This window comes from Centropristis striata, chromosome 12 (genome assembly GCF_030273125.1).
Source record: "Centropristis striata isolate RG_2023a ecotype Rhode Island chromosome 12, C.striata_1.0, whole genome shotgun sequence".
NCBI lineage: Eukaryota > Metazoa > Chordata > Actinopteri > Perciformes > Serranidae > Centropristis > Centropristis striata.
In genome coordinates this window covers 49,152-75,371 of record NC_081528.1, presented here as the reverse complement: position 1 = coordinate 75,371, position 26,220 = coordinate 49,152, and the positions used below count along the sequence as shown (strand labels likewise).

Here is a 26,220-nt window from a genome sequence, read left to right as displayed (position 1 = left end):
GGACAGACTTAAAACCAGGGGGGCCAGACTTAAAACCAGGGGGACAGACTTAAAACCAGGGAGGCCAGACTTAAAACAAGGGGGACAGACTTAAAACCAGGGAGGCCAGACTTAAAACCAGGGGGACAGACTTAAAACCAGGGAGGCCAGACTTAAAACAAGGGGGCCAGACTTAAAACCAGGGGGCCAGACTTAAAACATTTAACTATTTTACCACGTTTAACTAAGTTTTTTTTTTACTGCTCTTAACTACATCTTTTATTTATTTTACTGGGTTTAACTACATCTTTTATTTATTTTACTGGGTTTAACTACGTCTTTTATTTATTTTACGACGTTTAAGTACGTCTTCTATTTATTTTACTATGTTTATCTACGTATTTTATTTATTTTATTAAGTTTAACTACGTCTTTTTTTATTTTACTACATTTAACTACGTCTTTTTTATTTTACTACGTTTAACTCCATCAATATTATAATTTAAAAATATTATAAATATTAGAAAAAATCACAACGAAATTAAAACTCAAACTAATTAAACATCTAAAACTATTATAACCTTGGTGTAAACAATATTCTCAGGCTGCAGTATCGCTGTCCGGCCGGAGCGGCAGCAGCGCGCCCTCTCTGCCTTCAGTTTACCAACGAAGAAGAAGACCGGAAGTGACTGATAGTTTCCGGGGCGCGCAGTTCGTCCATCGACGTGTTTTCACTTCAACTTTAATTTATCCTGAAAATCAAACAAACAAAGAAACAACAGAGTCCAACATGTACGACCAGGACGAAGGTAACAGCTGCTGCTGATCCTCACACACACACTAATGTTAGCAGTACTGTTAGCTCACATGCTAACGCTGCTGGCGCTGCGCTTTGTTAGAGCTAACAGGCTAACAGCTAACAGCTAACAGTTAAAGACTAACTACAGAAACTAGTTTCCCCTCAAACAGTTGGTATTATTATTAGTATTATTATGTTATCATTATTGTAAACAATATAAATGTTTGACTCCGGAAGTCCGACTGAACAACAGAAGTTTGATTGTTTCAGTGAAATGTATGTAAACATGATTAAAAAAAGAACAATAATTAATAATAATAAAAGACTCTGAGTGTAAAACTCTAAAACTCTCACAGCGAAAGACATTTAGTGTTTAGAGTTTCTAGTCTCACTGAGGTTTAGACAGACTGTCAATTACAAGACTACAACTAGGAGAGAGAGGAGGAACAGAGGAGAGGAGGAGGAGAGGAGAGAGGAGGAACAGAGGAGAGGAGGAGGAGGAGGAGAGAGGAGGAACAGAGGAGAGGAGGAGAGAGAGGAGGAACAGAGGAGAGGAGGAGAGAGGAGGAACAGAGGAGAGAGAGGAGGAACAGAGGAGAGAGGAGGAGGAGGAACAGAGGAGAGGAAGGAGGAGAGAGGAGGAACAGAGGAGAGGAGGAGGAGAGAGGAGGAACAGAGGAGAGGAAGGAGGAGGAGAGAGGAGGAACAGAGGAGAGGAGGAGGAGGAGAGGAGGAACAGAGGAGAGGAGGAGAGAGGAGGAACAGAGGAGAGGAGGAGGAGGAGGAACAGAGGAGAGGAAGGAGGAGAGAGGAGGAACAGAGGAGAGGAGGAGGAGAGAGGAGGAACAGAGGAGAGGAAGGAGGAGGAGAGAGGAGGAACAGAGGAGAGGAGGAGGAGGAACAGAGGAGAGGAGGAGAGAGGAGGAACAGAGGAGAGGAGGAGGAGGAGGAGAGAGGAGGAACAGAGGAGAGGAGGAGGAGGAGGAGAGAGGAGGAACAGAGGAGAGGAGGAGGAGGAGGAGAGAGGAGGAACAGAGGAGAGGAGGAGAGAGAGGAGGAACAGAGGAGAGGAGGAGAGAGGAGGAACAGAGGAGAGAGAGGAGGAACAGAGGAGAGAGGAGGAGGAGGAACAGAGGAGAGGAAGGAGGAGAGAGGAGGAACAGAGGAGAGGAGGAGGAGAGAGGAGGAACAGAGGAGAGGAAGGAGGAGGAGAGAGGAGGAACAGAGGAGAGGAGGAGGAGGAGAGGAGGAACAGAGGAGAGGAGGAGAGAGGAGGAACAGAGGAGAGGAGGAGGAGGAGGAACAGAGGAGAGGAAGGAGGAGAGAGGAGGAACAGAGGAGAGGAGGAGGAGAGAGGAGGAACAGAGGAGAGGAAGGAGGAGGAGAGAGGAGGAACAGAGGAGAGGAGGAGGAGGAACAGAGGAGAGGAGGAGAGAGGAGGAACAGAGGAGAGGAGGAGGAGAGAGGTGAGGAGAGGAGTAGGAGAGAGGAAAGGAAGAGGAGATAGGAGGAGACGGAGGAGGAGTAAAACTATATTTCTTCTTCCAGCTCCTCGCCTGAACTGTGAACATCTTCAGAACAGAATCAGTTAAAACTGGAGAAAAACATCTGATCAATAAAATCAATAAAATAATTTAGAGAATAAATGTGATCAGAAGATGAAACTCTTGACTTCATGTTTATTGATCAGGTAGATTCTATCTGATATTATTCTATCTGATATTATTCTATCTGATATTATTCTATATTATATTATTCTATCTGATATTATTCTATCTGATATTATTCTATCTGATATTATTCTATATTATATAATTCTATATTATATTATTCTATATTATATTATTCTATCTGATATTATTCTATATTATATTATTCTATATTATATTCTATCTGATATTATTCTATATTATATTATTCTATATTATATTCTATCTGATATTATTCTATATTATATTATTCTATCTGATATTATTCTATATTATATTATTCTATATTATATTCTATCTGATATTATTCTATCTGATATTATTCTATATTATATTCTATCTGATATTATTCTATATTATATTATTCTATCTGATATTATTCTATATTATATTATTCTATATTATATTCTATCTGATATTATTCTATCTGATATTATTCTATATTATATTATTCTATCTGATATTATTCTATATTATATTATTCTATCTGATATTATTCTATATTATATTATTCTATATTATATTCTATCTGATATTATTCTATATTATATTATTCTATCTGATATTATTCTATATTATATTATTCTATCTGATATTATTCTATATTATATTATTCTATCTGATATTATTCTATATTATATTATTCTATCTGATATTATTCTATATTGTTTGTTGTCAGATAATCAGTACGACGAGGACGAAGATGAAATCACTCCTGATTTGTGGCAGGAAGCCTGTTGGATCGTCATCAGGTAAACTCACCTGTTTATTCATTATTATTATTATTATTATTATTATTACTATTATTATTATTCTCTGCTGACGTCAGCAGACTGAAGGACCAAACATTCGTCTTTATTATTATTGTGATCATAGAGAGACTCTCTGAGAGCAGAATCACCTTTATAAACTGTTTATAAACTGACATGATGGACAGAAGATATTAATGGAAGCTTCTGGTTCTTCATGCAGTTATTTCATTTCTACAACCAATCATAATTAATAAACCAGGTGTCATCCAGAGTGTCTGTGTGTTTGACAACATGAGGACATTTAGTGGAGAGATGAAACCGTTTTTCCCTCCCGATCCCGATACTCGTGCTGTGAGTGTCGGCTGATACCAGAATGTTATAAAATACACCATCCTACACCTCATGACTGATATGATTATCATTGTAGTTATTGTGGTCGTTAAGGTAGCAGGAGGTGGTGGTTCAGGATAATAAACTCCAGGATTTAGTCTGTTATCTTGGTATCTTTTATTCTGTCTCTGGGGTAGGGCTATGCCATGTCATATCCTTCACCATTATACCGGTATATATTTTTTTATGAGTAAAAAATGCATATGATGATATTGTCAACATTCCTACTTGTTGCCATAGTGACGTAAGGGTTTCCATTAATGACCCAGACTGTGGCGGCTCCAGAGTCTCATGTGCTGCACTAACGTCACATTTCAACCTACTGAAAGTTTATCTACACTATTCATAACATACTACAATTAAAGTTGTTTTAATCACAAAAAGCTACCATTACTTCCTGTCGCTAAACGCATGCAGCTTTCAGAATAAGAGCACAGTGTGTTAAATCCACCACAGAATTTACAAGAAGACTGTCAAAATAAGATGCCTTAAATAAAACACACAAGAACCTTTATTCTCCTTTACAATAATTAATTAAAACATGCAATGATAAGATCAGTGTATATGATGGAAAAGTGGCATTAGAATGTGTGAGAGGCTCCAAATTTGAGCTTTTATGAAACAAAAATCTCCATAAAAATACTCCATGTCCTGTTCACTGCTCTATGTCGTAGTGGAAAGCCCCGTTGACTGCTCTATGTCGTAGTGGAAAGCCCCGTTGACTGCTCTATGTCCTAGTGGAAACATGTTGACTGCTCTATGTCCTAGTGGAAACATGTTGACTGCTCTATGTCCTAGTGGAAACATGTTGACTGCTCTATGTCCTAGTGGAAACATGTTGACTGCTCTATGTCCTAGTGGAAAGCCCCGTTGACTGCTCTATGACCTAGTGGAAACATGTTGACTGCTCTATGTCGTAGTGGGAAGCCCCGTTGACTGCTCTATGTCCTAGTGGAAACATGTTGACTGCTCTATGTCCTAGTGGAAACATGTTGACTGCTCTATGTCCTAGTGGAAACATGTTGACTGCTCTATGTCGTAGTGGAAAGCCCCGTTGACTGCTCTATGTCCTAGTGGAAACATGTTGACTGCTCTATGTCGTAGTGGGAAGCCCCGTTGACTGCTCTATGTCCTAGTGGAAACATGTTGACTGCTCTATGTCCTAGTGGAAACATGTTGACTGCTCTATGTCCTAGTGGAAACATGTTGACTGCTCTATGACCTAGTGGAAACATGTTGACTGCTCTATGTCCTAGTGGAAACATGTTGACTGCTCTATGTCCTAGTGTAAACATGTTGACTGCTCTATGTCCTAGTGGAAACATGTTGACTGCTCTATGTCCTAGTGGAAACATGTTGACTGCTCTATGTCCTAGTGGAAACATGTTGACTGCTCTATGTCCTAGTGGAAACATGTTGACTGCTCTATGTCCTAGTGGAAACATGTTGACTGCTCTATGTCCTAGTGTAAACATGTTGACTGCTCTATGTCCTAGTGGAAACATGTTGACTGCTCTATGTCGTAGTGGAAACATGTTGACTGCTCTATGTCCTAGTGGAAACATGTTGACTGCTCTATGTCCTAGTGGAAACATGTTGACTGCTCTATGTCCTAGTGGAAACATGTTGACTGCTCTATGTCCTAGTGGAAACATGTTGACTGCTCTATGTCCTAGTGTAAACATGTTGACTGCTCTATGTCCTAGTGGAAACATGTTGACTGCTCTATGTCCTAGTGGAAACATGTTAACTGCTCTATGTCCTAGTGGAAACATGTTGACTGCTCTATGTCCTAGTGGAAACATGTTGACTGCTCTATGTCCTAGTGGAAACATGTTGACTGCTCTATGTCCTAGTGGAAACATGTTGACTGCTCTATGTCCTAGTGGAAACATGTTGACTGCTCTATGTCCTAGTGGAAACATGTTGACTGCTCTATGTCCTAGTGGAAACATGTTGACTGCTCTATGTCCTAGTGGAAACATGTTGACTGCTCTATGTCCTAGTGGAAAGCCCCGTTGACTGCTCTATGTCCTAGTGGAAAGCCCCGTTGACTGCTCTATGTCCTAGTGGAAACATGTTGACTGCTCTATGTCCTAGTGTAAACATGTTGACTGCTCTATGTCCTAGTGGAAACATGTTGACTGCTCTATGTCCTAGTGGAAACATGTTGACTGCTCTATGTCCTAGTGGAAACATGTTGACTGCTCTATGTCCTAGTGGAAACATGTTGACTGCTCTATGTCCTAGTGGAAACATGTTGACTGCTCTATGTCCTAGTGGAAACATGTTGACTGCTCTATGTCCTAGTGGAAACATGTTGACTGCTCTATGTCCTAGTGGAAACATGTTGACTGCTCTATGTCCTAGTGGAAAGCCCCGTTGACTGCTCTATGTCCTAGTGGAAACATGTTGACTGCTCTATGTCCTAGTGGAAACATGTTGACTGCTCTATGTCCTAGTGGAAACATGTTGACTGCTCTATGTCCTAGTGGAAACATGTTGACTGCTCTATGTCCTAGTGGAAACATGTTGACTGCTCTATGTCCTAGTGTAAACATGTTGACTGCTCTATGTCCTAGTGGAAACATGTTGACTGCTCTATGTCCTAGTGGAAACATGTTGACTGCTCTATGTCCTAGTGGAAACATGTTAACTGCTCTATGTCCTAGTGGAAACATGTTGACTGCTCTATGTCCTAGTGGAAACATGTTGACTGCTCTATGTCCTAGTGGAAACATGTTGACTGCTCTATGTCCTAGTGGAAACATGTTGACTGCTCTATGTCCTAGTGGAAACATGTTGACTGCTCTATGTCCTAGTGGAAACATGTTGACTGCTCTATGTCCTAGTGGAAACATGTTGACTGCTCTATGTCCTAGTGGAAACATGTTGACTGCTCTATGTCCTAGTGGAAAGCCCCGTTGACTGCTCTATGTCCTAGTGGAAAGCCCCGTTGACTGCTCTATGTCCTAGTGGAAACATGTTGACTGCTCTATGTCCTAGTGTAAACATGTTGACTGCTCTATGTCCTAGTGGAAACATGTTGACTGCTCTATGTCCTAGTGGAAACATGTTGACTGCTCTATGTCCTAGTGGAAACATGTTGACTGCTCTATGTCCTAGTGGAAACATGTTGACTGCTCTATGTCCTAGTGGAAACATGTTGACTGCTCTATGTCCTAGTGGAAACATGTTGACTGCTCTATGTCCTAGTGGAAACATGTTGACTGCTCTATGTCCTAGTGGAAACATGTTGACTGCTCTATGTCCTAGTGGAAACATGTTGACTGCTCTATGTCCTAGTGGAAAGCCCCGTTGACTGCTCTATGTCCTAGTGGAAAGCCCCGTTGACTGCTCTATGTCCTAGTGGAAACATGTTGACTGCTCTATGTCCTAGTGTAAACATGTTGACTGCTCTATGTCCTAGTGGAAACATGTTGACTGCTCTATGTCCTAGTGGAAACATGTTGACTGCTCTATGTCCTAGTGGAAACATGTTGACTGCTCTATGTCCTAGTGGAAACATGTTGACTGCTCTATGTCCTAGTGGAAACATGTTGACTGCTCTATGTCCTAGTGGAAACATGTTGACTGCTCTATGTCCTAGTGGAAACATGTTGACTGCTCTATGTCCTAGTGGAAACATGTTGACTGCTCTATGTCCTAGTGGAAACATGTTGACTGCTCTATGTCCTAGTGGAAACATGTTGACTGCTCTATGTCCTAGTGGAAACATGTTGACTGCTCTATGTCCTAGTGGAAACATGTTGACTGCTCTATGTCCTAGTGGAAACATGTTGACTGCTCTATGTCCTAGTGGAAACATGTTGACTGCTCTATGTCCTAGTGGAAACATGTTGACTGCTCTATGTCCTAGTGGAAACATGTTGACTGCTCTATGTCCTAGTGGAAACATGTTGACTGCTCTATGTCCTAGTGGAAACATGTTGACTGCTCTATGTCCTAGTGGAAACATGTTGACTGCTCTATGTCCTAGTGGAAACATGTTGACTGCTCTATGTCCTAGTGGAAACATGTTGACTGCTCTATGTCCTAGTGGAAACATGTTGACTGCTCTATGTCCTAGTGGAAACATGTTGACTGCTCTATGTCCTAGTGGAAACATGTTGACTGCTCTATGTCCTAGTGGAAACATGTTGACTGCTCTATGTCCTAGTGGAAACATGTTGACTGCTCTATGTCCTAGTGGAAACATGTTGACTGCTCTATGTCCTAGTGGAAACATGTTGACTGCTCTATGTCCTAGTGGAAAAATTTTGACTGCTCTATGTCCTAGTGGAAAAATTTTGACTGCTCTATGTCCTAGTGGAAACATGTTGACTGCTCTATGTCCTAGTGGAAACATGTTGACTGCTCTATGTCCTAGTGGAAACATGTTGACTGCTCTATGTCCTAGTGGAAACATGTTGACTGCTCTATGTCCTAGTGGAAACATGTTGACTGCTCTATGTCCTAGTGGAAACATGTTGACTGCTCTATGTCCTAGTGGAAACATGTTGACTGCTCTATGTCCTAGTGGAAACATGTTGACTGCTCTATGTCCTAGTGGAAACATGTTGACTGCTCTATGTCCTAGTGGAAACATGTTGACTGCTCTATGTCCTAGTGGAAACATGTTGACTGCTCTATGTCCTAGTGGAAAGCCCCGTTGACTGCTCTATGTCCTAGTGGAAAGCCCCGTTGACTGCTCTATGTCCTAGTGGAAACATGTTGACTGCTCTATGTCCTAGTGGAAAGCCCCGTTGACTGCTCTATGTCCTAGTGGAAACATGTTGACTGCTCTATGTCCTAGTGGAAACATGTTGACTGCTCTATGTCCTAGTGGAAACATGTTGACTGCTCTATGTCCTAGTGGAAACATGTTGACTGCTCTATGTCCTAGTGGAAACATGTTGACTGCTCTATGTCCTAGTGGAAACATGTTGACTGCTCTATGTCCTAGTGGAAACATGTTGACTGCTCTATGTCCTAGTGGAAACATGTTGACTGCTCTATGTCCTAGTGGAAACATGTTGACTGCTCTATGTCCTAGTGGAAACATGTTGATTGAGAGCTAAATGTGAGTAAACACCTCACAGAACATTTTTCACAAAGTGGACCAAATGGTTATTTTTTTCTATTATTTTGCTAATACTCAAGAGTCAAGAGTATTTTTTGTATTTGGCAACTGTTGAGATTTGCGTTTAAGATTGAATTGCTTTTATTAATTCCACAATGTGGAAATTCAATCTCTGCATTTATCCGATCCTTTTTTGCACACAAGTGAACACACCATGTAAAGAGCAGTGGGCTGCATATTACTGCTTACTTATTATTTTTCAGTTTTTTAAAAATATTGTCAAGAATATCGTTATCGCAAAAATCCCCTGAAATATGGTGATAATCTTTTAGGGCTGTATCACCCAGCCTTATGCTGCGGCTCGTCCTTCTTTTTCCCTTTTGTTTTAAAAAATGTGTCATGCTCTTTAGGGTGAGGCGTCTTCAGGTGTTTAATTAAATTGCTTGTGTTAAAATTAGCATCACTGTGCCACCACTTGAGGTTTTATATTTGTACACGTTACATGTCGCACTCTTACTGGTGGTCGGAGAGTCCAGTGAAATATTGCCGACATGATAGAGCTACTTAGGCTCCGTTTCCATGGTGACGGTCTGAACAAAAGACCTAAAGTTGCGTCTCGTCTTCACTTTTTATTCCTCGTTTAGACGAGTGTTTTCAGGAGGAAATCTGCTGATACGGTGATCTAAAGTGTGTGAATGTGATTGTATGCAGCCAGGCGGCATCACTTAAAGCCATAAGAGCATCTTTGTTGTTGGTTTGTGTTGTCAGTCTCATCAGTTCACTATGAGATCAGCAGGTTCCTCAGTCCTACCAGGACTTTCTGTTTCCTCTGATTGTGTTTTCTGCAGCTCTGTGGCCCTCTCATGAAAAACATACAAAGTGAATGTGTATGTTTGTGTTTCAGCTCTTATTTTGACGAGAAAGGTCTGGTGCGTCAGCAGCTGGACTCCTTCGATGAGTTCATCCAGATGTCTGTCCAGAGGATCGTGGAGGACGCTCCGCCCATCGACCTGCAGGCTGAAGCCCAGCACACCTCCGGAGAGGTGGAGGAGCCGGTGAGGACCAGGATCTGGATCTGGATCCGGTCTGCTGGGTTCATCACTCTGACCTCTGACCTCTGTTCTCTGTTTTAGCCTCGTTACCTGCTGAAGTTTGAGCAGATCTACCTGTCGAAGCCGACACACTGGGAGAGAGACGGAGCGCCGTCCCCCATGATGCCCAACGAGGCCCGACTACGAAACCTCACGTATGTCTCTCCTGGTCTCTCCTTGTCCCTCCTTGTCCCTCCTGGTCCCTCCTTGTCCCTCCTGGTCCCTCCTGGTCTCTCCTTGTCTCTCCTTGTCCCTCCTTGTCCCTCCTTGTCCCTCCTTGTCCCTCCTGGTCTCTCCTGGTCTCTCCTGGTCCCTCCTGGTCCCTCCTTGTCCCTCCTTGTCCCTCCTGGTCCCTCCTGGTCCCTCCTGGTCTCTCCTTGTCTCTCCTGGTCTCTCCTTGTCCCTCCTGGTCTCTCCTGGTCCCTCCTGGTCCCTCCTGGTCTCTCCTGGTCCCTCCTGGTCTCTTCTTGTCCCTCCTTGTCCCTCCTTGTCCCTCCTGGTCCCTCCTTGTCCCTCCTGGTCCCTCCTGGTCCCTCCTGGTCTCTCCTTGTCTCTCCTGGTCTCTCCTTGTCCCTCCTTGTCCCTCCTTGTCCCTCCTGGTCTCTCCTGGTCCCTCCTGGTCCCTCCTTGTCCCTTCTGGTCTCTCCTGGTCCCTCCTTGTCCCTCCTGGTCTCTCCTGGTCCCTCCTGGTCCCTCCTGGTCTCTCCTTGTCTCTCCTGGTCTCTCCTGGTCCCTCCTGGTCCCTCCTGGTCTCTCCTTGTCTCTCCTGGTCTCTCCTTGTCCCTCCTTGTCCCTCCTGGTCTCTCCTGGTCCCTCCTGGTCCCTCCTTGTCCCTTCTGGTCTCTCCTGGTCCCACCTTGTCTCTCTTGGTCTCTCCTGGTCCTGGTCTGACGTGGTCTCTGTTGCCCCCCTTCAGGTACTCTGCCCCTCTGTACGTGGACATCACAAAGACGATCATTAAGGAAGGGGAGGACCAGCTGCAGACGCAGCACCAGAAGACGTTCATCGGTGAGATCCCCTAGAGTCAGAGTTCCCCTAGAGTCAGAGTTCCCCTAGAGTCAGAGTTCACCTAGAGTCAGAGTTCACCCTCTAGAGTCAGAGTTCACCCTCTAGAGTCAGAGTTCACCCTCTAGAGTCAGAGTTAACCCTCTAGAGTCAGAGTTCACCCTCTAGAGTCAGAGTTCACCCTCTAGAGTCAGAGTTAAGCTAGAGTCAGAGTTCCCCTAGAGTCAGAGTTCACCTAGAGTCAGAGTTCCCCTAGAGTCAGAGTTCACCTAGAGTCAGAGTTCACCCTCTAGAGTCAGAGTTAGCCTTCTAGAGTCAGAGTTAACCCTCTAGAGTCAGAGTTCACCCTCTAGAGTCAGAGTTAACCCTCTAGAGTCAGAGTTCACCCTCTAGAGTCAGAGTTAAGCTAGAGTCAGAGTTAAGCTAGAGTCAGAGTTAACCCTCTAGAGTCAGAGTTAAGCTAGAGTCAGAGTTAACCTTCTAGAGTCAGAGTTCATCTAGAGTCAGAGTTAACCTAGAGTCAGAGTTAACCTTCTAGAGTCAGAGTTCATCTAGAGTCAGAGTTAACCCTCTAGAGTCAGAGTTAACCCTCTAGAGTCAGAGTTAACCTAGAGTCAGAGTTAACCCTCTAGAGTCAGAGTTCACCTAGAGTCAGAGTTAACCCTCTAGAGTCAGAGTTAACCTAGAGTCAGAGTTAACCCTCTAGAGTCAGAGTTAACCCTCTAGAGTCAGAGTTAACCCTCTAGAGTCAGAGTTAACCTAGAGTCAGAGTTAACCCTCTAGAGTCAGAGTTAACCTAGAGTCAGAGTTAACCCTCTAGAGTCAGAGTTAACCCTCTAGAGTCAGAGTTCACCCTCTAGAGTCAGAGTTAGCCTTCTAGAGTCAGAGTTAACCCTCTAGAGTCAGAGTTAACCCTCTAGAGTCAGAGTTAACCCTCTAGAGTCAGAGTTCACCCTCTAGAGTCAGAGTTAACCTAGAGTCAGAGTTAACCCTCTAGAGTCAGAGTTAACCTAGAGTCAGAGTTAACCTAGAGTCAGAGTTAACCCTCTAGAGTCAGAGTTAACCTAGAGTCAGAGTTAACCCTCTAGAGTCAGAGTTAACCTAGAGTCAGAGTTAACCCTCTAGAGTCAGAGTTAACCCTCTAGAGTCAGAGTTAACCTAGAGTCAGAGTTAACCCTCTAGAGTCAGAGTTAACCTAGAGTCAGAGTTAACCCTCTAGAGTCAGAGTTCACCTAGAGTCAGAGTTCACCTAGAGTCAGAGTTAACCCTCTAGAGTCAGAGTTCACCTAGAGTCAGAGTAAACCTAGAGTCAGAGTTAACCCTGTGTGTGTGTGTGTAGGTAAGATCCCCATCATGCTGCGCTCCACCTACTGCCTGCTGAGCGGCCTGACGGACAGAGACCTCTGTGAGCTCAACGAGTGTCCTCTGGACCCCGGAGGCTACTTCATCATCAACGGCTCCGAGAAGGTAGCTGCTGTCGCCATGACGTCATGGTGATGTCATCATTTACAGTCTGTGTGCTAAGCTAATCTAACTGTTTACAGTCTGTGTGCTAATCTAACTGTCTACAGTCTGTGTGCTAAGCTAACTGTCTACAGTCTGTGTTCTAAGCTAACTGTTTACAGTCTGTGTGCTAAGCTAACTGTTTACAGTCTGTGTGCTAAGCTAACTGTTTACAGTCTGTGTGCTAAGCTAACTGTTTACAGTCTGTGTGCTAAGCTAACTGTTTACAGTCTGTGTGCTAAGCTAAGATAACTGTCTACAGTCTGTGTGCTAAGCCAGCTGTCTACAGTCTGAATGCTAAGCTAAGCTAACTGTTTACAGTCTGTGTGCTAAGCTAACTGTTTAGTCTGTGTGCTAAGCTAACTGTTTACAGTCTGTGTGCTAAGCTAACTGTTTACAGTCTGTGTGCTAAGCTAAGCTAACTGTCTGCAGTCTGTGTGCTAAGTTAAGCTAACTTTTTGCAGTCTGTGTGCTAAGCCAGCTGTCTACAGTCTGAATGCTAAGCTAACTGTTTACAGTCTGTGTGCTAAGTTAACTGTTTAGTCTGTGTGCTAAGCTAACTGTTTACAGTCTGTGTGCTAAGCTAACTGTTTACAGTCTGTGTGCTAAGCTAACTGTCTACAGTCTGTGTGCTAAGCTAAGCTAACTGTCTACAGTCTGTGTGCTAAGCTAAGTTAACTGTCTACAGTCTGTGTGCTAAGCCAGCTGTCTACAGTCTGAATGCTAAGCTAAGCTAACTGTTTACAGTCTGTGTGCTAAGCTAACTGTTTAGTCTGTGTGCTAAGCTAACTGTTTACAGTCTGTGTGCTAAGCTAACTGTTTACAGTCTGTGTGCTAAGCTAAGCTAACTGTCTGCAGTCTGTGTGCTAAGTTAAGCTAACTTTTTGCAGTCTGTGTGCTAAGCCAGCTGTCTACAGTCTGAATGCTAAGCTAACTGTTTACAGTCTGTGTGCTAAGCTAACTGTTTAGTCTGTGTGCTAAGCTAACTGTTTACAGTCTGTGTGCTAAGCTAACTGTTTACAGTCTGTGTGCTAAGCTAAGCTAACTGTCTACAGTCTGTGTGCTAAGCTAAGCTAACTGTCTACAGTCTGTGTGCTAAGCTAAGCTAACTGTCTACAGTCTGTGTGCTAAGCCAGCTGTCTACAGTCTGAATGCTAAGCTAAGCTAACTGGTTCCAGGTGCTGATAGCTCAGGAGAAGATGGCCACCAACACGGTGTACGTGTTTGCTAAGAAGGACTCTAAGTACGCGTACACCGGAGAGTGCCGGTCGTGTCTGGAGAACTCGTCCCGTCCCACCAGCACCATCTGGGTCAGCATGATGGCCAGAGGAGGCCAGGTGGGTCCACAGGGTCCTCTAGCTTACGTTTATTATTGTAGATTATAGATTATTAATTATCGTTGATCGTCTGCAGGGCGTGAAGAAGAGCGCCATCGGCCAGAGGATCGTCTCCACGCTGCCCTACATCAGACAGGAAGTCCCCATCATCATCGTGTTCCGGGCGCTGGGCTTCGTGTCGGACCGAGACATCCTGGAACACATCATCTACGACTTCGACGACCCCGAGATGATGGAGATGGTCTGATTGGTTGTTACAGACGTTCTGCAGGTGACGGGGGCTGTGATGTAATCAGTGATGTCATTGTTTTCCAGGTGAAGCCGTCTCTGGACGAAGCATTCGTGATCCAGGAGCAGAACGTGGCGCTGAACTTCATCGGCTCCAGAGGAGCGAAACCCGGCGTGACGAAGGAACGAAGGATCAAATACGCCAAAGAAGTCCTGCAGAAAGAAATGCTGCCGCACGTCGGAGTCAGCGACTTCTGTGAGACCAAGAAGGCCTACTTCCTGGGGTGGGTTCACCTAGAGTCAGAGTTCACCTAGAGTCAGAGTTCACCTAGAGTCAGAGTTCACCTAGAGTCAGAGTTCACCCTCTAGAGTCAGAGTTCACCCTCTAGAGTCAGAGTTAACCCTCTAGAGTCAGAGTTCACCCTCTAGAGTCAGAGTTAACCTAGAGTCAGAGTTAACCCTCTAGAGTCAGAGTTAACCCTCTAGAGTCAGAGTTAACCCTCTAGAGTCAGAGTTAACCCTCTAGAGTCAGAGTTAACCTAGAGTCAGAGTTAACCCTCTAGAGTCAGAGTTAACCTAGAGTCAGAGTTAACCCTCTAGAGTCAGAGTTAACCCTCTAGAGTCAGAGTTAACCCTCTAGAGTCAGAGTTAACCCTCTAGAGTCAGAGTTAACCTAGAGTCAGAGTTCACCCTCTAGAGTCAGAGTTCACCCTCTAGAGTCAGAGTTCACCCTCTAGAGTCAGAGTTAACCCTCTAGAGTCAGAGTTCACCCTCTAGAGTCAGAGTTCACCCTCTAGAGTCAGAGTTCACCCTCTAGAGTCAGAGTTCACCCTCTAGAGTCAGAGTTAACCTAGAGTCAGAGTTAACCCTCTAGAGTCAGAGTTCACCCTCTAGAGTCAGAGTTAACCCTCTAGAGTCAGAGTTAACCCTCTAGAGTCAGAGTTCACCCTCTAGAGTCAGAGTTCACCCTCTAGAGTCAGAGTTCACCCTCTAGAGTCAGAGTTAAAGCTGTGTGTGTGTGTGTGTGTGTGTGTGTGTGTAGGTACATGGTCCACAGGTTGCTCCTGGCGGCTCTGGGCAGACGAGAGCTGGACGACAGAGATCACTACGGCAACAAGAGGCTGGACCTGGCTGGACCCCTGCTGGCCTTCCTGTTCAGAGGGTCAGTCCTCCTGTTCCCATGTCCTTATATCCCCCATGTCCCTCTGTCTGTCCCTCTGTCTGTCTGTCTGTCCGTCTGTCCCTCTGTCTGTCTGTCCCTCTGTCTGTCTGTCCGTCTGTCCCTCTGTCCGTCCGTCCCTCTGTCTGTCTGTCCCTCTGTCTGTCTGTCCCTCTGTCTGTCCCTCTGTCTGTCCCTCTGTCCGTCTGTCCCTCTGTCTGTCTGTCCCTCTGTCTGTCTGTCTGTCCTCTGTCCTCTATCCTCTGTCCCTCTGTTCCTCTATCCTCTGTCCTCTATCCTCTATCCTCTGTCCCTCTGTTCCTCTATCCTCTGTCCCCTGTCCTCTATCCTCTGACCCTCTATCCTCTGTCCTCTGTCCTCTATCCTCTGTCCCTCTATCCTCTGTCCTCTGTCCTCTATCCTCTGTCCCTCTATCCTCTGTCCTCTCTCCTCTGTCCCTCTGTCCTCTATCCTCTGTCCCTCTGTCCTCTCTCCTCTATCCTCTATCCTCTACCCTCTATCCTCTATCCTCTGTCCTCTATCCTCTGTCCCTCTGTCCTCTATCCTCTGTCCCTCTATCCTCTCTCCTCTATCCTCTGTCCTCTATCCTCTGTCCCTCTGTCCTCTCTCCTCTGTCCTCTGTCCTCTATCCTCTGTCCCTCTATCCTCTCTCCTCTCTCCTCTGTCCTCTCTCCTCTGTCCCTCTGTCCTCTCTCCTCTATCCTCTGTCCTCTATCCTCTGTCCCTCTATCCTCTCTCCTCTATCCTCTCTCCTCTATCCTCTGTCCCTCTGTCCTCTCTCCTCTGTCCTCTGTCCTCTATCCTCTGTCCCTCTATCCTCTCTCCTCTCTCCTCTGTCCTCTATCCTCTGTCCCTCTGTCCTCTCTCCTCTATCCTCTATCCTCTGTCCCTCTGTCCTCTCTCCTCTATCCTCTATCCTCTGTCCTCTGTCCTCTATCCTCTGTCCTCTATCCTCTGTCCCTCTGTCCTCTCTCCTCTATCCTCTGTTCCTCTGTCCTCTGTCCTCTGTCCTCTATCCTCTGTCCTCTATCCTCTGTCCTCTCTCCTCTATCCTCTGTCCCTCTGTCCTCTGTCCTCTATCCTCTGTCCTCTGTCCTCTATCCTCTGTCCTCTATCCTCTGTCCTCTGTCCCTCTGTCCTCTGTCCTCTGTCCTCTATCCTCTGTCCTCTCTCCTCTCTCCTCTATCCTCTGTCCTCTCTCCTCTGTCCCCTTGAGTTGTGAGTCTGAATCCTGTCTGTCTCCAGGATGTTTAAGAACCTGCTGAAGGAGATCAGGATTTATGCTCAGAAGTTCATCGACCGAGGGAAAGACTTTAATCTGGAGCTGGCCATCAAGACCCGGATCATCTCCGACGGCCTCAAGTACTCTCTGGCCACCGGCAACTGGGGGGACGTCAAGAAGGCCCACCAGGCCAGAGCAGGGGTCTCCCAGGTAACCTCACCTGTCCATCACTAGACCACCTGTCCATCACTAGACCACCTGTCCATCACTAGATCACCTGTCCATCACTAGACCACCTGTCCATCACTAGATCACCTGTCCATCACTAGACCACCTGTCCATCACTAGACCACCTGTCCATCACTAGATCACCTGTCCATCACTAGATCACCTGTCCATCAGTAGATCACCTGTCCATCACTAGACCACCTGTCCATCACTAGATCACCTGTCCATCACTAGACCACCTGTCCATCACTAGACCACCTGTCCATCACTAGATCACCTGTCCATCACTAGATCACCTGTCCATCACTAGATCACCTGTCCATCACTAGACCACCTGTCCATCACTAGACCACCTGTCCATCACTAGACCACCTGTCCATCACTAGACCACCTGTCCATCACTAGATCACCTGTCCATCACTAGACCACCTGTCCATCACTAGACCACCTGTCCATCACTAGATCACCTGTCCATCACTAGACCACCTGTCCATCACTAGACCACCTGTCCATCACTAGATCACCTGTCCATCACTAGACCACCTGTCCATCACTAGACCACCTGTCCATCACTAGATCACCTGTCCATCACTAGACCACCTGTCCATCACTAGACCACCTGTCCATCACTAGATCACCTGTCCATCACTAGACCACCTGTCCATCACTAGACCACCTGTCCATCACTAGACCACCTGTCCGTCACTAGACCACCTGTCCATCACTAGACCACCTGTCCATCACTAGACGGGTGTGTGTCTGACCTGTCTGTCTCTCTGTCTGCAGGTGTTGAACCGTCTCACCTTCGCGTCGACTCTGTCTCACCTGCGTAGAGTCAACTCTCCCATCGGCAGAGACGGAAAACTGGCAAAACCCCGACAGCTGCACAACACGCTGTGGGGGATGGTGTGCCCTGCTGAGACACCTGAGGTACACACACACACACACACACACACACACACACACACAGCTGTAGTGTTTTTTGTTGTTGTTTTTTATTTTTTTAAATAATATTTTTATTGAAAATTAGCATTCATAAGAATGGGTACAAGACATAAGTTATTCCACAGCTGTTATCCACAGAAAAAGAGACAACCCCCAAAACAAAAAGAGAAATAAATACAATAAAATAAAATACATAGTATTATAATAGTATAAAGGGAGGCAAGAGAGCAGAGAAACAGAAACAGTAACAATTATACTAACAATAGCAATACATAAATAAACACAGGATGCTGTGTGTGCTCATTAAAAAACCTTCATAAAATAAATGAAACTTGGATCAGTTGGGCTCCAGCTGAGAGACGGAAGGTCGACATGTTTTATTACAACTGGCTGCTGAGCCTCTCGAGGAACATTTAACTTAAATACTCAGTGGTATTGATTATTGATTATTGATTGGTTCCAGGGTCATGCTGTGGGTCTGGTGAAGAACCTGGCCCTGATGGATCAGTATTATTGATTATTGATTATTGATTGGTTCCAGGGTCATGCTGTGGGTCTGGTGAAGAACCTGGCCCTGATGGATCAGTATTATTGATTATTGATTGGTTCCAGGGTCATGCTGTGGGTCTGGTGAAGAACCAGGCCCTGATGGATCAGTATTATTGATTATTGATTATTGATTGGTTCCAGGGTCATGCTGTGGGTCTGGTGAAGAACCTGGCCCTGATGGATCAGTATTATTGATTATTGATTGGTTCCAGGGTCATGCTGTGGGTCTGGTGAAGAACCAGGCCCTGATGGATCAGTATTATTGATTATTGATTATTGATTGGTTCCAGGGTCATGCTGTGGGTCTGGTGAAGAACCTGGCCCTGATGGCCTACATCTCTGTGGGTTCTCAGCCGTCCCCCATCCTGGAGTTCCTGGAGGAGTGGAGCATGGAGAACCTGGAGGAGATCTCTCCTGCTGCCATCGCAGAGTCAGTCCATCACTTCCTGTCTCTCTAAATGACAACAGGAAGTTCAGACAAACCTTCACAATAAAAAGCTTGGATTTGATCATTTACATTATTATTACTAATTTAAACATAATTATCATCATCACGGCGTGAAATAAATCATCCTGAATCAGTAATGACTGTAAACATTCAGGTCAAACTTGAACTGACTCGAGACTTTCTGTGACCTTAATGTGACTTGTTTGTTGTTGTTTTAGTGCCACCAAGATCTTTGTGAACGGCTGCTGGGTCGGAATCCACAAAGATCCTGAACAGCTGATGAACACGCTGAGGAAACTCCGCAGACAGATGGACATCATCGTGTCCGAGGTGAGACAGTCGAGCAGCTGACAGGGACTCGGTGACTCTCAGAGACTCGTTTGTTTTTTGATCTGCAGTCAGAAATCTAAAATATCAGCTGCCCTGTCCAGGTGAGTCTGAGCTCAGGTGTGCTCTGCTTCTGAATCTGTCAGGTGTCGATGATCAGAGACATCAGAGAACGAGAGATCAGAATCTACACGGACGCCGGGCGGATCTGCCGACCGCTGCTCATCGTCGAGAAACAGAAACTGCTGCTGAAGAGACGACACATCGACCAGCTGAAGGAGCGAGAGTACAACAACTACAGGTGAGCCCAGCTACAGGTGGGTGGGGTACAGGTGAGACAGGTGAGCCCAGATACAGGTGAGACAGGTGAGCCCAGATACAGGTAAGACAGCTACAGGTGGGACAGGTGAGCCCAGATACAGGAGGGACAGGTACAGGTGAGACAGGTGAGCCCAGATACAGGTGAGACGGGTACAGGTGAGACAGCTGAGCCCAGATACAGGTGAGACAGGTGAGCCTAGTACAGGTGAGACAGGTGAGCCCAGCTACAGGTGGGACAGGCTGACAGGTGGGACAGGCCGACAGGTGGGACAGGCCGACAGGTGGGACAGACCGACAGGTGAGACAGACCGACAGGTGAGACAGACCGACAGGTGAGACAGGCTGACAGGTGAGACAGACCGACTGGTGAGACAGACCGACTGGTGAAACAGACCGACAGGTGAGACAGGTACAGGTGAGACAGACTGAGTGTATCTGAAGTTGTGGTGACGTGTGGTCTGGTGTTGGTCAGCTGGCAGGACTTGGTGGCGAGCGGCGTGGTGGAGTACATCGACACGCTGGAGGAGGAGACGGTGATGCTCGCCATGACACCTGATGACCTGCAGGAGAAGGGCGTGGCCTACTGCTCCACATACACACACTGTGAGATCCACCCGTCCATGATCCTCGGAGTCTGTGCCTCCATCATCCCCTTCCCCGACCACAACCAGGTACAAACAAACAAACAAACAAACAAAATTAAACAGTTGTTTACTTGTGAGGGCAGCAAGGCTGACAGAAAGATAAACATTGTTGTTTTGGAGAATGAGAGAATAAAGTGTTTTTGTTGCTTCAGTCTCCCAGGAACACGTACCAGTCGGCCATGGGGAAACAGGCCATGGGCGTCTACATCACCAACTTCCACGTCCGGATGGACACGCTGGCTCACGTGTTGTACTACCCTCAGAAACCGCTGGTCACCACCCGCTCCATGGAGTACCTGCGCTTCAGAGAGCTGCCTGCAGGTAACTCACCTGGTACAGTCAGGAGCCGTGTTTCCACTAGGGGGGAAAGTCTGAGGCCACGCCCTTTTTAATGTCTCAGGCCCTCTCTAAAGTCTCAGGCCACGCCCTCTCTAAAGTCTCAGGCCACGCCCTCTCTAAAGTCTCAGGCCACGCCCTCTGTAAAGTCTCAGGCCACGCCCTCTCTAAAGTCTCAGGCCACGCCCTCTCTAAAGTCTCAGGCCACGCCCTCTCTAATGTCTCAGGCCACGCCCTCTCTAAAGTCCTTTAAAACCTTTAAAACCTCCTGAAGACCTTCAGAGAGCATCTTCTCTCCTAGCACCACGCCATAAGTCTACTCCTCAAAGAATTGTCACTAGCACTTATTGATGCACTAATAGCTCTTATTGCACTAGACCTTGATTGTTTGTTTTTACTCTTCCTGTAAGTCGCTTTGGATAAAAGCGTCTGCTAAATGACTAAATGTAAATGTAGAGCACTACGTCACATCCTGCTTAGTGTTCTATCCAATCAGTAACCAGGCTGTTTTCAGGGGAGAAAAAAGACCCTGCTCTACTACAGGGACTAAAGAAGTCCTGACAAAAGACTGCTCCGGACGGCTCGTACTGAAATTAGGGGCGTTTTGGCGAGTGAGACCCACCTCATTCTGGGTATTGTTTGGCTATTATCCGGTAGTGAAAACAGCCCTAGTCTCACCTGTAAAGATATAGGTGATGAGCCGTGACACTCAGGTATTCAGGTATGAGTTTACATGTTTGTCCCGTCAGTGTCTATAAGTCAAACTTGTTGTTTGTCAGGTATCAACTCCATCGTGGCCATCGCCTCGTACACCGGATACAACCAGGAGGACTCTGTGATCATGAACAGGTCGGCCGTTGATCGAGGCTTCTTCAGGTGAGTCAGTATTTTAACCGTCAACTTCCTGTGCCGTAAAGAAACTTATCATCAGAGAGGAGGATCCGTCTGGACCTTGAGATGACCTCCTGTTGGGAACGTTTGGAGGTTAGAGCTGCGTTTTCTCTCTGCAGGTCTGTTTTCTATCGATCCTACAAGGAGCAGGAGTCAAAGAAAGGATTCGATCAGGAGGAGATCTTTGAGAAGCCGACACGGGAAACCTGTCAGGGTGAGGAGTCTTTACTTGTACCTGTGGTGGTAAACAGGAGGTAAACAGGAAGTAAACAGGAGGTAAACGGCAGGTAAACAGGAGGTAAACAGGAAGTAAACAGGAAGTAAACAGGAGGTAAACACCTGAAAGAACACCTGATACACCTGACAGAACACCTGATACACCTGACAGAACACCTGACACACCTGACAGAACACCTGACACACCTGACAGAACACCTGATACACCTGACAGAACACCTGATACACCTGACAGAACACCTGACACAACTGACAGAACACCTGACAGAACACCTGACAGAACACCTGACACACCTGACAGAACACCTGACACACCTGACAGAACACCTGACACACCTGACAGAACACCTGACACACCTGACAGAACACCTGACACACCTGACAGAACACCTGAAAGATCTGACAGAACACCTGATACACTTGACAGAACACCTGAAAGATCTGACACACCTGACAGAACACCTGATACACCTGACAGAACACCTGATACACCTGACAGAACACCTGATACACCTGAAAGAACACCTGATACACCTGACAGAACACCTGATACACCTGACAGAACACCTGACACACCTGACAAAACACCTGATACACCTGAAAGAACATCTGATACACCTGACAGAACACCTGATACACCTGACACACCTGACAGAACACCTGATACACCTGACAGAAGACCTGACACACCTGACAGAACACCTGACACACCTGACAGAAGACCTGACACACCTGACGGAACATCTGATACACCTGACACACCTGAAACACCTGACAGAACACCTGACACACCTGACAGAACACCTGAGAACGTTTTAATATGGTTCTCAGGTATGAGACACGCCATCTATGACAAGCTGGACGATGACGGGCTCATCGCGCCTGGCGTCCGTGTGTCCGGCGAGGACGTGATCATTGGGAAGACGGTGACGTTGCCGGAGAACGACGACGAGCTGGACAGCACCAACCGGCGCTACACCAAGAGAGACTGCAGCACCTTCTTGAGGACCAGCGAGACCGGCATCGTGGACCAGGTGATGGTCACCCTGAACCAGGAGGGCTACAAGTTCTGCAAGATCAGGGTGAGAGCACGCCACAGCACACCTGACACACCTGATACACCTGACAGAACACCTGACACACCTGATACAACTGACAGAACACCTGACAGAACACCTGATACACCTGACAGAACACCTGATACACCTGACAGAACACCTGATACACCTGACAGAACACCCGATACACCTGACAACACCTGACACACCTGACAGAACACCTGACACACCTGACAGAACACCTGACACACCTGACAGAACACCTGACACACCTGAATGAACACCTGATACACCTGAATGAACACCTGATACACCTGACATAACACCTTACAGAACACCTGACAGAACACCTGATCCACCTGGTGAGATGCTAATGTCAGTTTCTTCTTGTTCCCTGCAGGTTCGTTCCGTCCGGATTCCTCAGATTGGAGACAAGTTCGCCAGCCGACACGGACAGAAAGGAACCTGCGGGATCCAGTACAGACAGGAGGTAAACAGGAAGTAAACAGGAAGTAAATGGGGTAAACAGGAAGTAAACAGGGGGTAAACAGGAGGTAAACAGGAAGTAAACAGGAGGTAAAAAGGGGGTAAACAGGAGTTAAACAGCAGGTAAACGGCAGTTTAACAGGAGGTAAACAGGAAGTAAATGGGAGGTAAACAGGAAGTAAAGAGGTTCTGGATCAGTTATGGTCATCAGGTCTCTGATCTCTGATGAAAGTGATCCGTCGTGCATCACAGACTGCAGCTTACTCCAAAAAACTAAACAGACTAAAGAAATCGACATTCTGCAGCATTGATACCTGAGAACTTTGATGCATAATCTGTTGTTTATGTGAAGGATATGCCGTTCACCTGTGAAGGAATCACACCTGACATCATCATCAACCCTCACGCCATCCCGTCCAGAATGACAGTCGGCCATCTGATCGAGTGTCTGCAGGGCAAGGTCAGTGATCAATAATCAATCACTGACGGTCCAGTAATAGTTAATAAGTCCTCATCAACCAGTAATTAGTGTGTGTGTGTGTGTGTGTGTGTGTGTGTGTGTGTGTGTGTGTGTGTGTGTGAGAGCAGGTGTCGGCTAATAAAGGAGAGATCGGGGACGCCACGCCGTTTAACGACGCGGTCAACGTGCAGAAAGTGTCCAACCTGCTGTCTGAGTACGGATACCACCTGAGAGGAAACGAGGTCTCTGTCCCTGTTGAGTGATTCAGACTCCTGAACGCTGCTGTGATCACTGTGTAACATTATTGATCTGTGATCAGGTTCTCTACAACGGCTTCACGGGGAGGAAGCTGACGTCTCAGATCTTCATCGGTCCCACTTACTACCAACGTCTGAAGCACATGGTGGACGACAAGATCCACTCCAGAGCCCGAGGCCCGGTCCAGATCCTCAACAGGCAGCCCATGGAGGGCCGCTCACGGTGAGAGAGACGCCTGTCTGTCTGTCTGTCTGTCTGTCTGTCTGCCTGTCTGCCTGTCTGTCTGTCTGTCTGTCTGCCTGTCTGTCTGTCTGTCTGTCTGTCTGTCTGTCTGCCTGTCTGCCTGTCTGCCTGTCTGTCTGTCTGTCTGTCTGCCTGTCTGTCTGTCTGTCTGTCTGTCTGTCTGTCTGTTGCCTGACTGACTCACCTGTCTGTCTCTCAGTGATGGTGGTCTGCGGTTCGGGGAGATGGAGCGTGACTGTCAGATCGCTCACGGAGCCGCTCAGTTCCTCAGAGAACGTCTGTTCGAGGCGTCTGATCCGTATCAGGTTCACGTTTGTAACCTCTGTGGACTGATGGCCATCGCCAACACACGCACACACACCTACGAGTGTCGAGGCTGCCGCAACAAGACTCAGGTAACCATGATCAATAACTAGTCACATCTAGACTCAGGTAACCATGATCAATAACTAGTCACATCTAGACTCAGGTAACCATGATCAATAACTAGTCACATCTAGACTCAGGTAACCATGATCAATAACTAGTCACATCTAGACTCAGGTAACCATGATCAATAACTAGTCACATCTAGACTCAGGTAAACATGATCAATAACTAGTCACATCTAGACTCAGGTAACCATGATCAATAACTAGTCACATCTAGACTCAGGTAACCATGATCAATAACTAGTCACATCTAGACTCAGGTAAACATGATCAATAACCTGTCTCCCCCCCCACCTGTCTCTCTACCTGTCTCTCTCTCAGATCTCTCTGGTGCGGATGCCGTACGCCTGTAAACTTTTGTTTCAGGAGTTGATGTCGATGAGCATCGCTCCACGTATGATGACGTCATAGAGCGGCTCGGCCAATCACACGTCTCCCTGTGGACTGATGACGTCATAGAGCCGATCGGCCAATCACACGCCTCCCTGTGGACTGATGACATCAGCGACAGGAAGTCAATGTAGAAGTTTTTAAGTTTTGTTTTGTTTTGTACGTGTAGAATAAATAAAGTTTCGTCTTGGTCACATGGGTCTTTTTCTGAGTCCTCATTGGTTGACAAACGCCCAAACAAACCTGTTGGTCCTCAGGGGTCAAAAGGACATCAGACTGGTTTTAGGACACGTAGAAAATAATTAACAACTTTTTTTATTCACTGTGTAAGGCAACTCATGACCAACACATTGATCTATAATCCAAAACAATGAAATTGCCTTGGGGAAGTTCGAAAAAGTAGGTTTGTGACATTTTGCGAATTTGCGGAAAAAAAACGCGAGGTGAAAATGGGCGTGGTCTATATCACGAGATTCAGCACAACTCAGGTAACACGTTGTTACGACCCGCTACCTAAGGCTCCAATAAAGGGATCTAACACTATTACCAGAGTCAGGATGGATGCAAAACAATGATTCATTACAAAGGATTCAAACAAAACAACCCAGAGGGAATCAAAACTAAGAAATAAACAAAAGGTCTGGTGGGCAAAATCAATAAAAGAAAGGGGAACCCTTGGACCCTCAATGGGTCCGCGGATCCAAAAGAACCCCTTCTGCCAACAAATCAGACCCTATGAAAATACCAAACAGAAATAAATACCCGAAAACTAAGCCACCAGTCCCACCAGAACAAAGGAGAAAACCAAACAAAAGGCCTGATCTCCAGCTGGAAGAGAGAGAGGAGCGGCTATCGCCCCTCTATGAAGCCTTCAATCAACCTCAGTCCAAATTATGACATAAAAAGTCGAAATTGTGAGATAAAAGGACTCATAAAGAGCCGTTTAACATCAGTCACATAGCTGTAGAGTGACTCAGGAGCAGAAACAGCCTGGGAGCTTTGATCCATCAGTGGATATGGTTCATACGTTTCAAACACATCGACTTAAATGTGATTTAAACAGCTGTCTGTGTGCACTCCCTCCTCTAATTAGCTTTAGCTAAACTTCTAGCTAGTTAGCTACAGCTGTATGATTGGAGAAAATATATCAAACTAATGTAACCTAGTTTTGTTATGGTAGCTCTTAGTCAAGCTTTGTTTGATATTATTCATTTCACAACTGTTTTATTGTGAAGGATAGACCGGAAGTAGTGTGTGGTTGGTCCGGTGGAGTATTGACGGTTGTTGTGAGAGCAAGCTGTGAAGAGGAATAAAGGTGAGACTTATCCTGTTGAAGACAGCTCGTGTCCGTTTATTATTTTATTATCCCTCTCGTATAGGCGCCCTTATACTCGGTTACACTAATATTTCTTACTAATGTGTTATTTTTAATTGAGATTTTTAAAGAAATGAATCCCCTTTATTTCATTGATTTGTTGGTCTACACAGTTGACACAGTAAGACAGAAAACTAGCTTTGATTCATATAATATGATTTATTAGATGACACAGTCAAAGAGCTTGTTGAAGGTGAGAGCCAGGTCTTCGTTTGTTAGGTTCCTAATTATTAAGTGTGCTGTTATACACTGCTCAAAAAAATAAAGGGAACACTAAAAATCACGCATCCTAGATCTGAATTAATGAAATATTTA

At 45.9% G+C, this 26,220-nt stretch overlaps 1 protein-coding gene across 1 annotated transcript; it reads left to right on the top strand.

Moving 5' to 3' along the window:
* The first annotated feature begins 644 nt into the window (after positions 1–644).
* On the top strand, positions 645–24,724 carry polr2b (RNA polymerase II subunit B). The gene is made up of 26 exons (XM_059346601.1): positions 645–788; positions 3,167–3,239; positions 9,617–9,767; positions 9,846–9,958; positions 10,720–10,811; positions 12,148–12,275; positions 13,490–13,648; positions 13,725–13,889; positions 13,964–14,160; positions 14,919–15,038; positions 16,302–16,488; positions 17,293–17,436; positions 18,291–18,430; positions 18,667–18,778; positions 18,922–19,076; positions 19,569–19,767; positions 19,893–20,061; positions 20,856–20,952; positions 21,087–21,181; positions 22,036–22,286; positions 22,663–22,752; positions 23,101–23,208; positions 23,337–23,450; positions 23,528–23,688; positions 23,909–24,104; positions 24,462–24,724. The coding sequence occupies exons 1-26, from the start codon at positions 770–772 to the stop codon at positions 24,549–24,551; spliced, it is 3,525 nt and encodes a 1,174-aa protein (XP_059202584.1). The 5' UTR covers positions 645–769; the 3' UTR covers positions 24,552–24,724.
* The last annotated feature ends 1,496 nt before the right edge of the window (positions 24,725–26,220 follow it).

Bases quoted from the DNA above. Each gene is read 5' to 3' on its own strand.
- polr2b (XM_059346601.1), top strand. The intron at 20,062-20,855 runs GTAACTCACCTG...GTTGTTTGTCAG, and splicing joins CTTCAGAGAGCTGCCTGCAG to GTATCAACTCCATCGTGGCC. The intron at 23,209-23,336 runs GTCAGTGATCAA...GTGTGAGAGCAG, and splicing joins TCGAGTGTCTGCAGGGCAAG to GTGTCGGCTAATAAAGGAGA.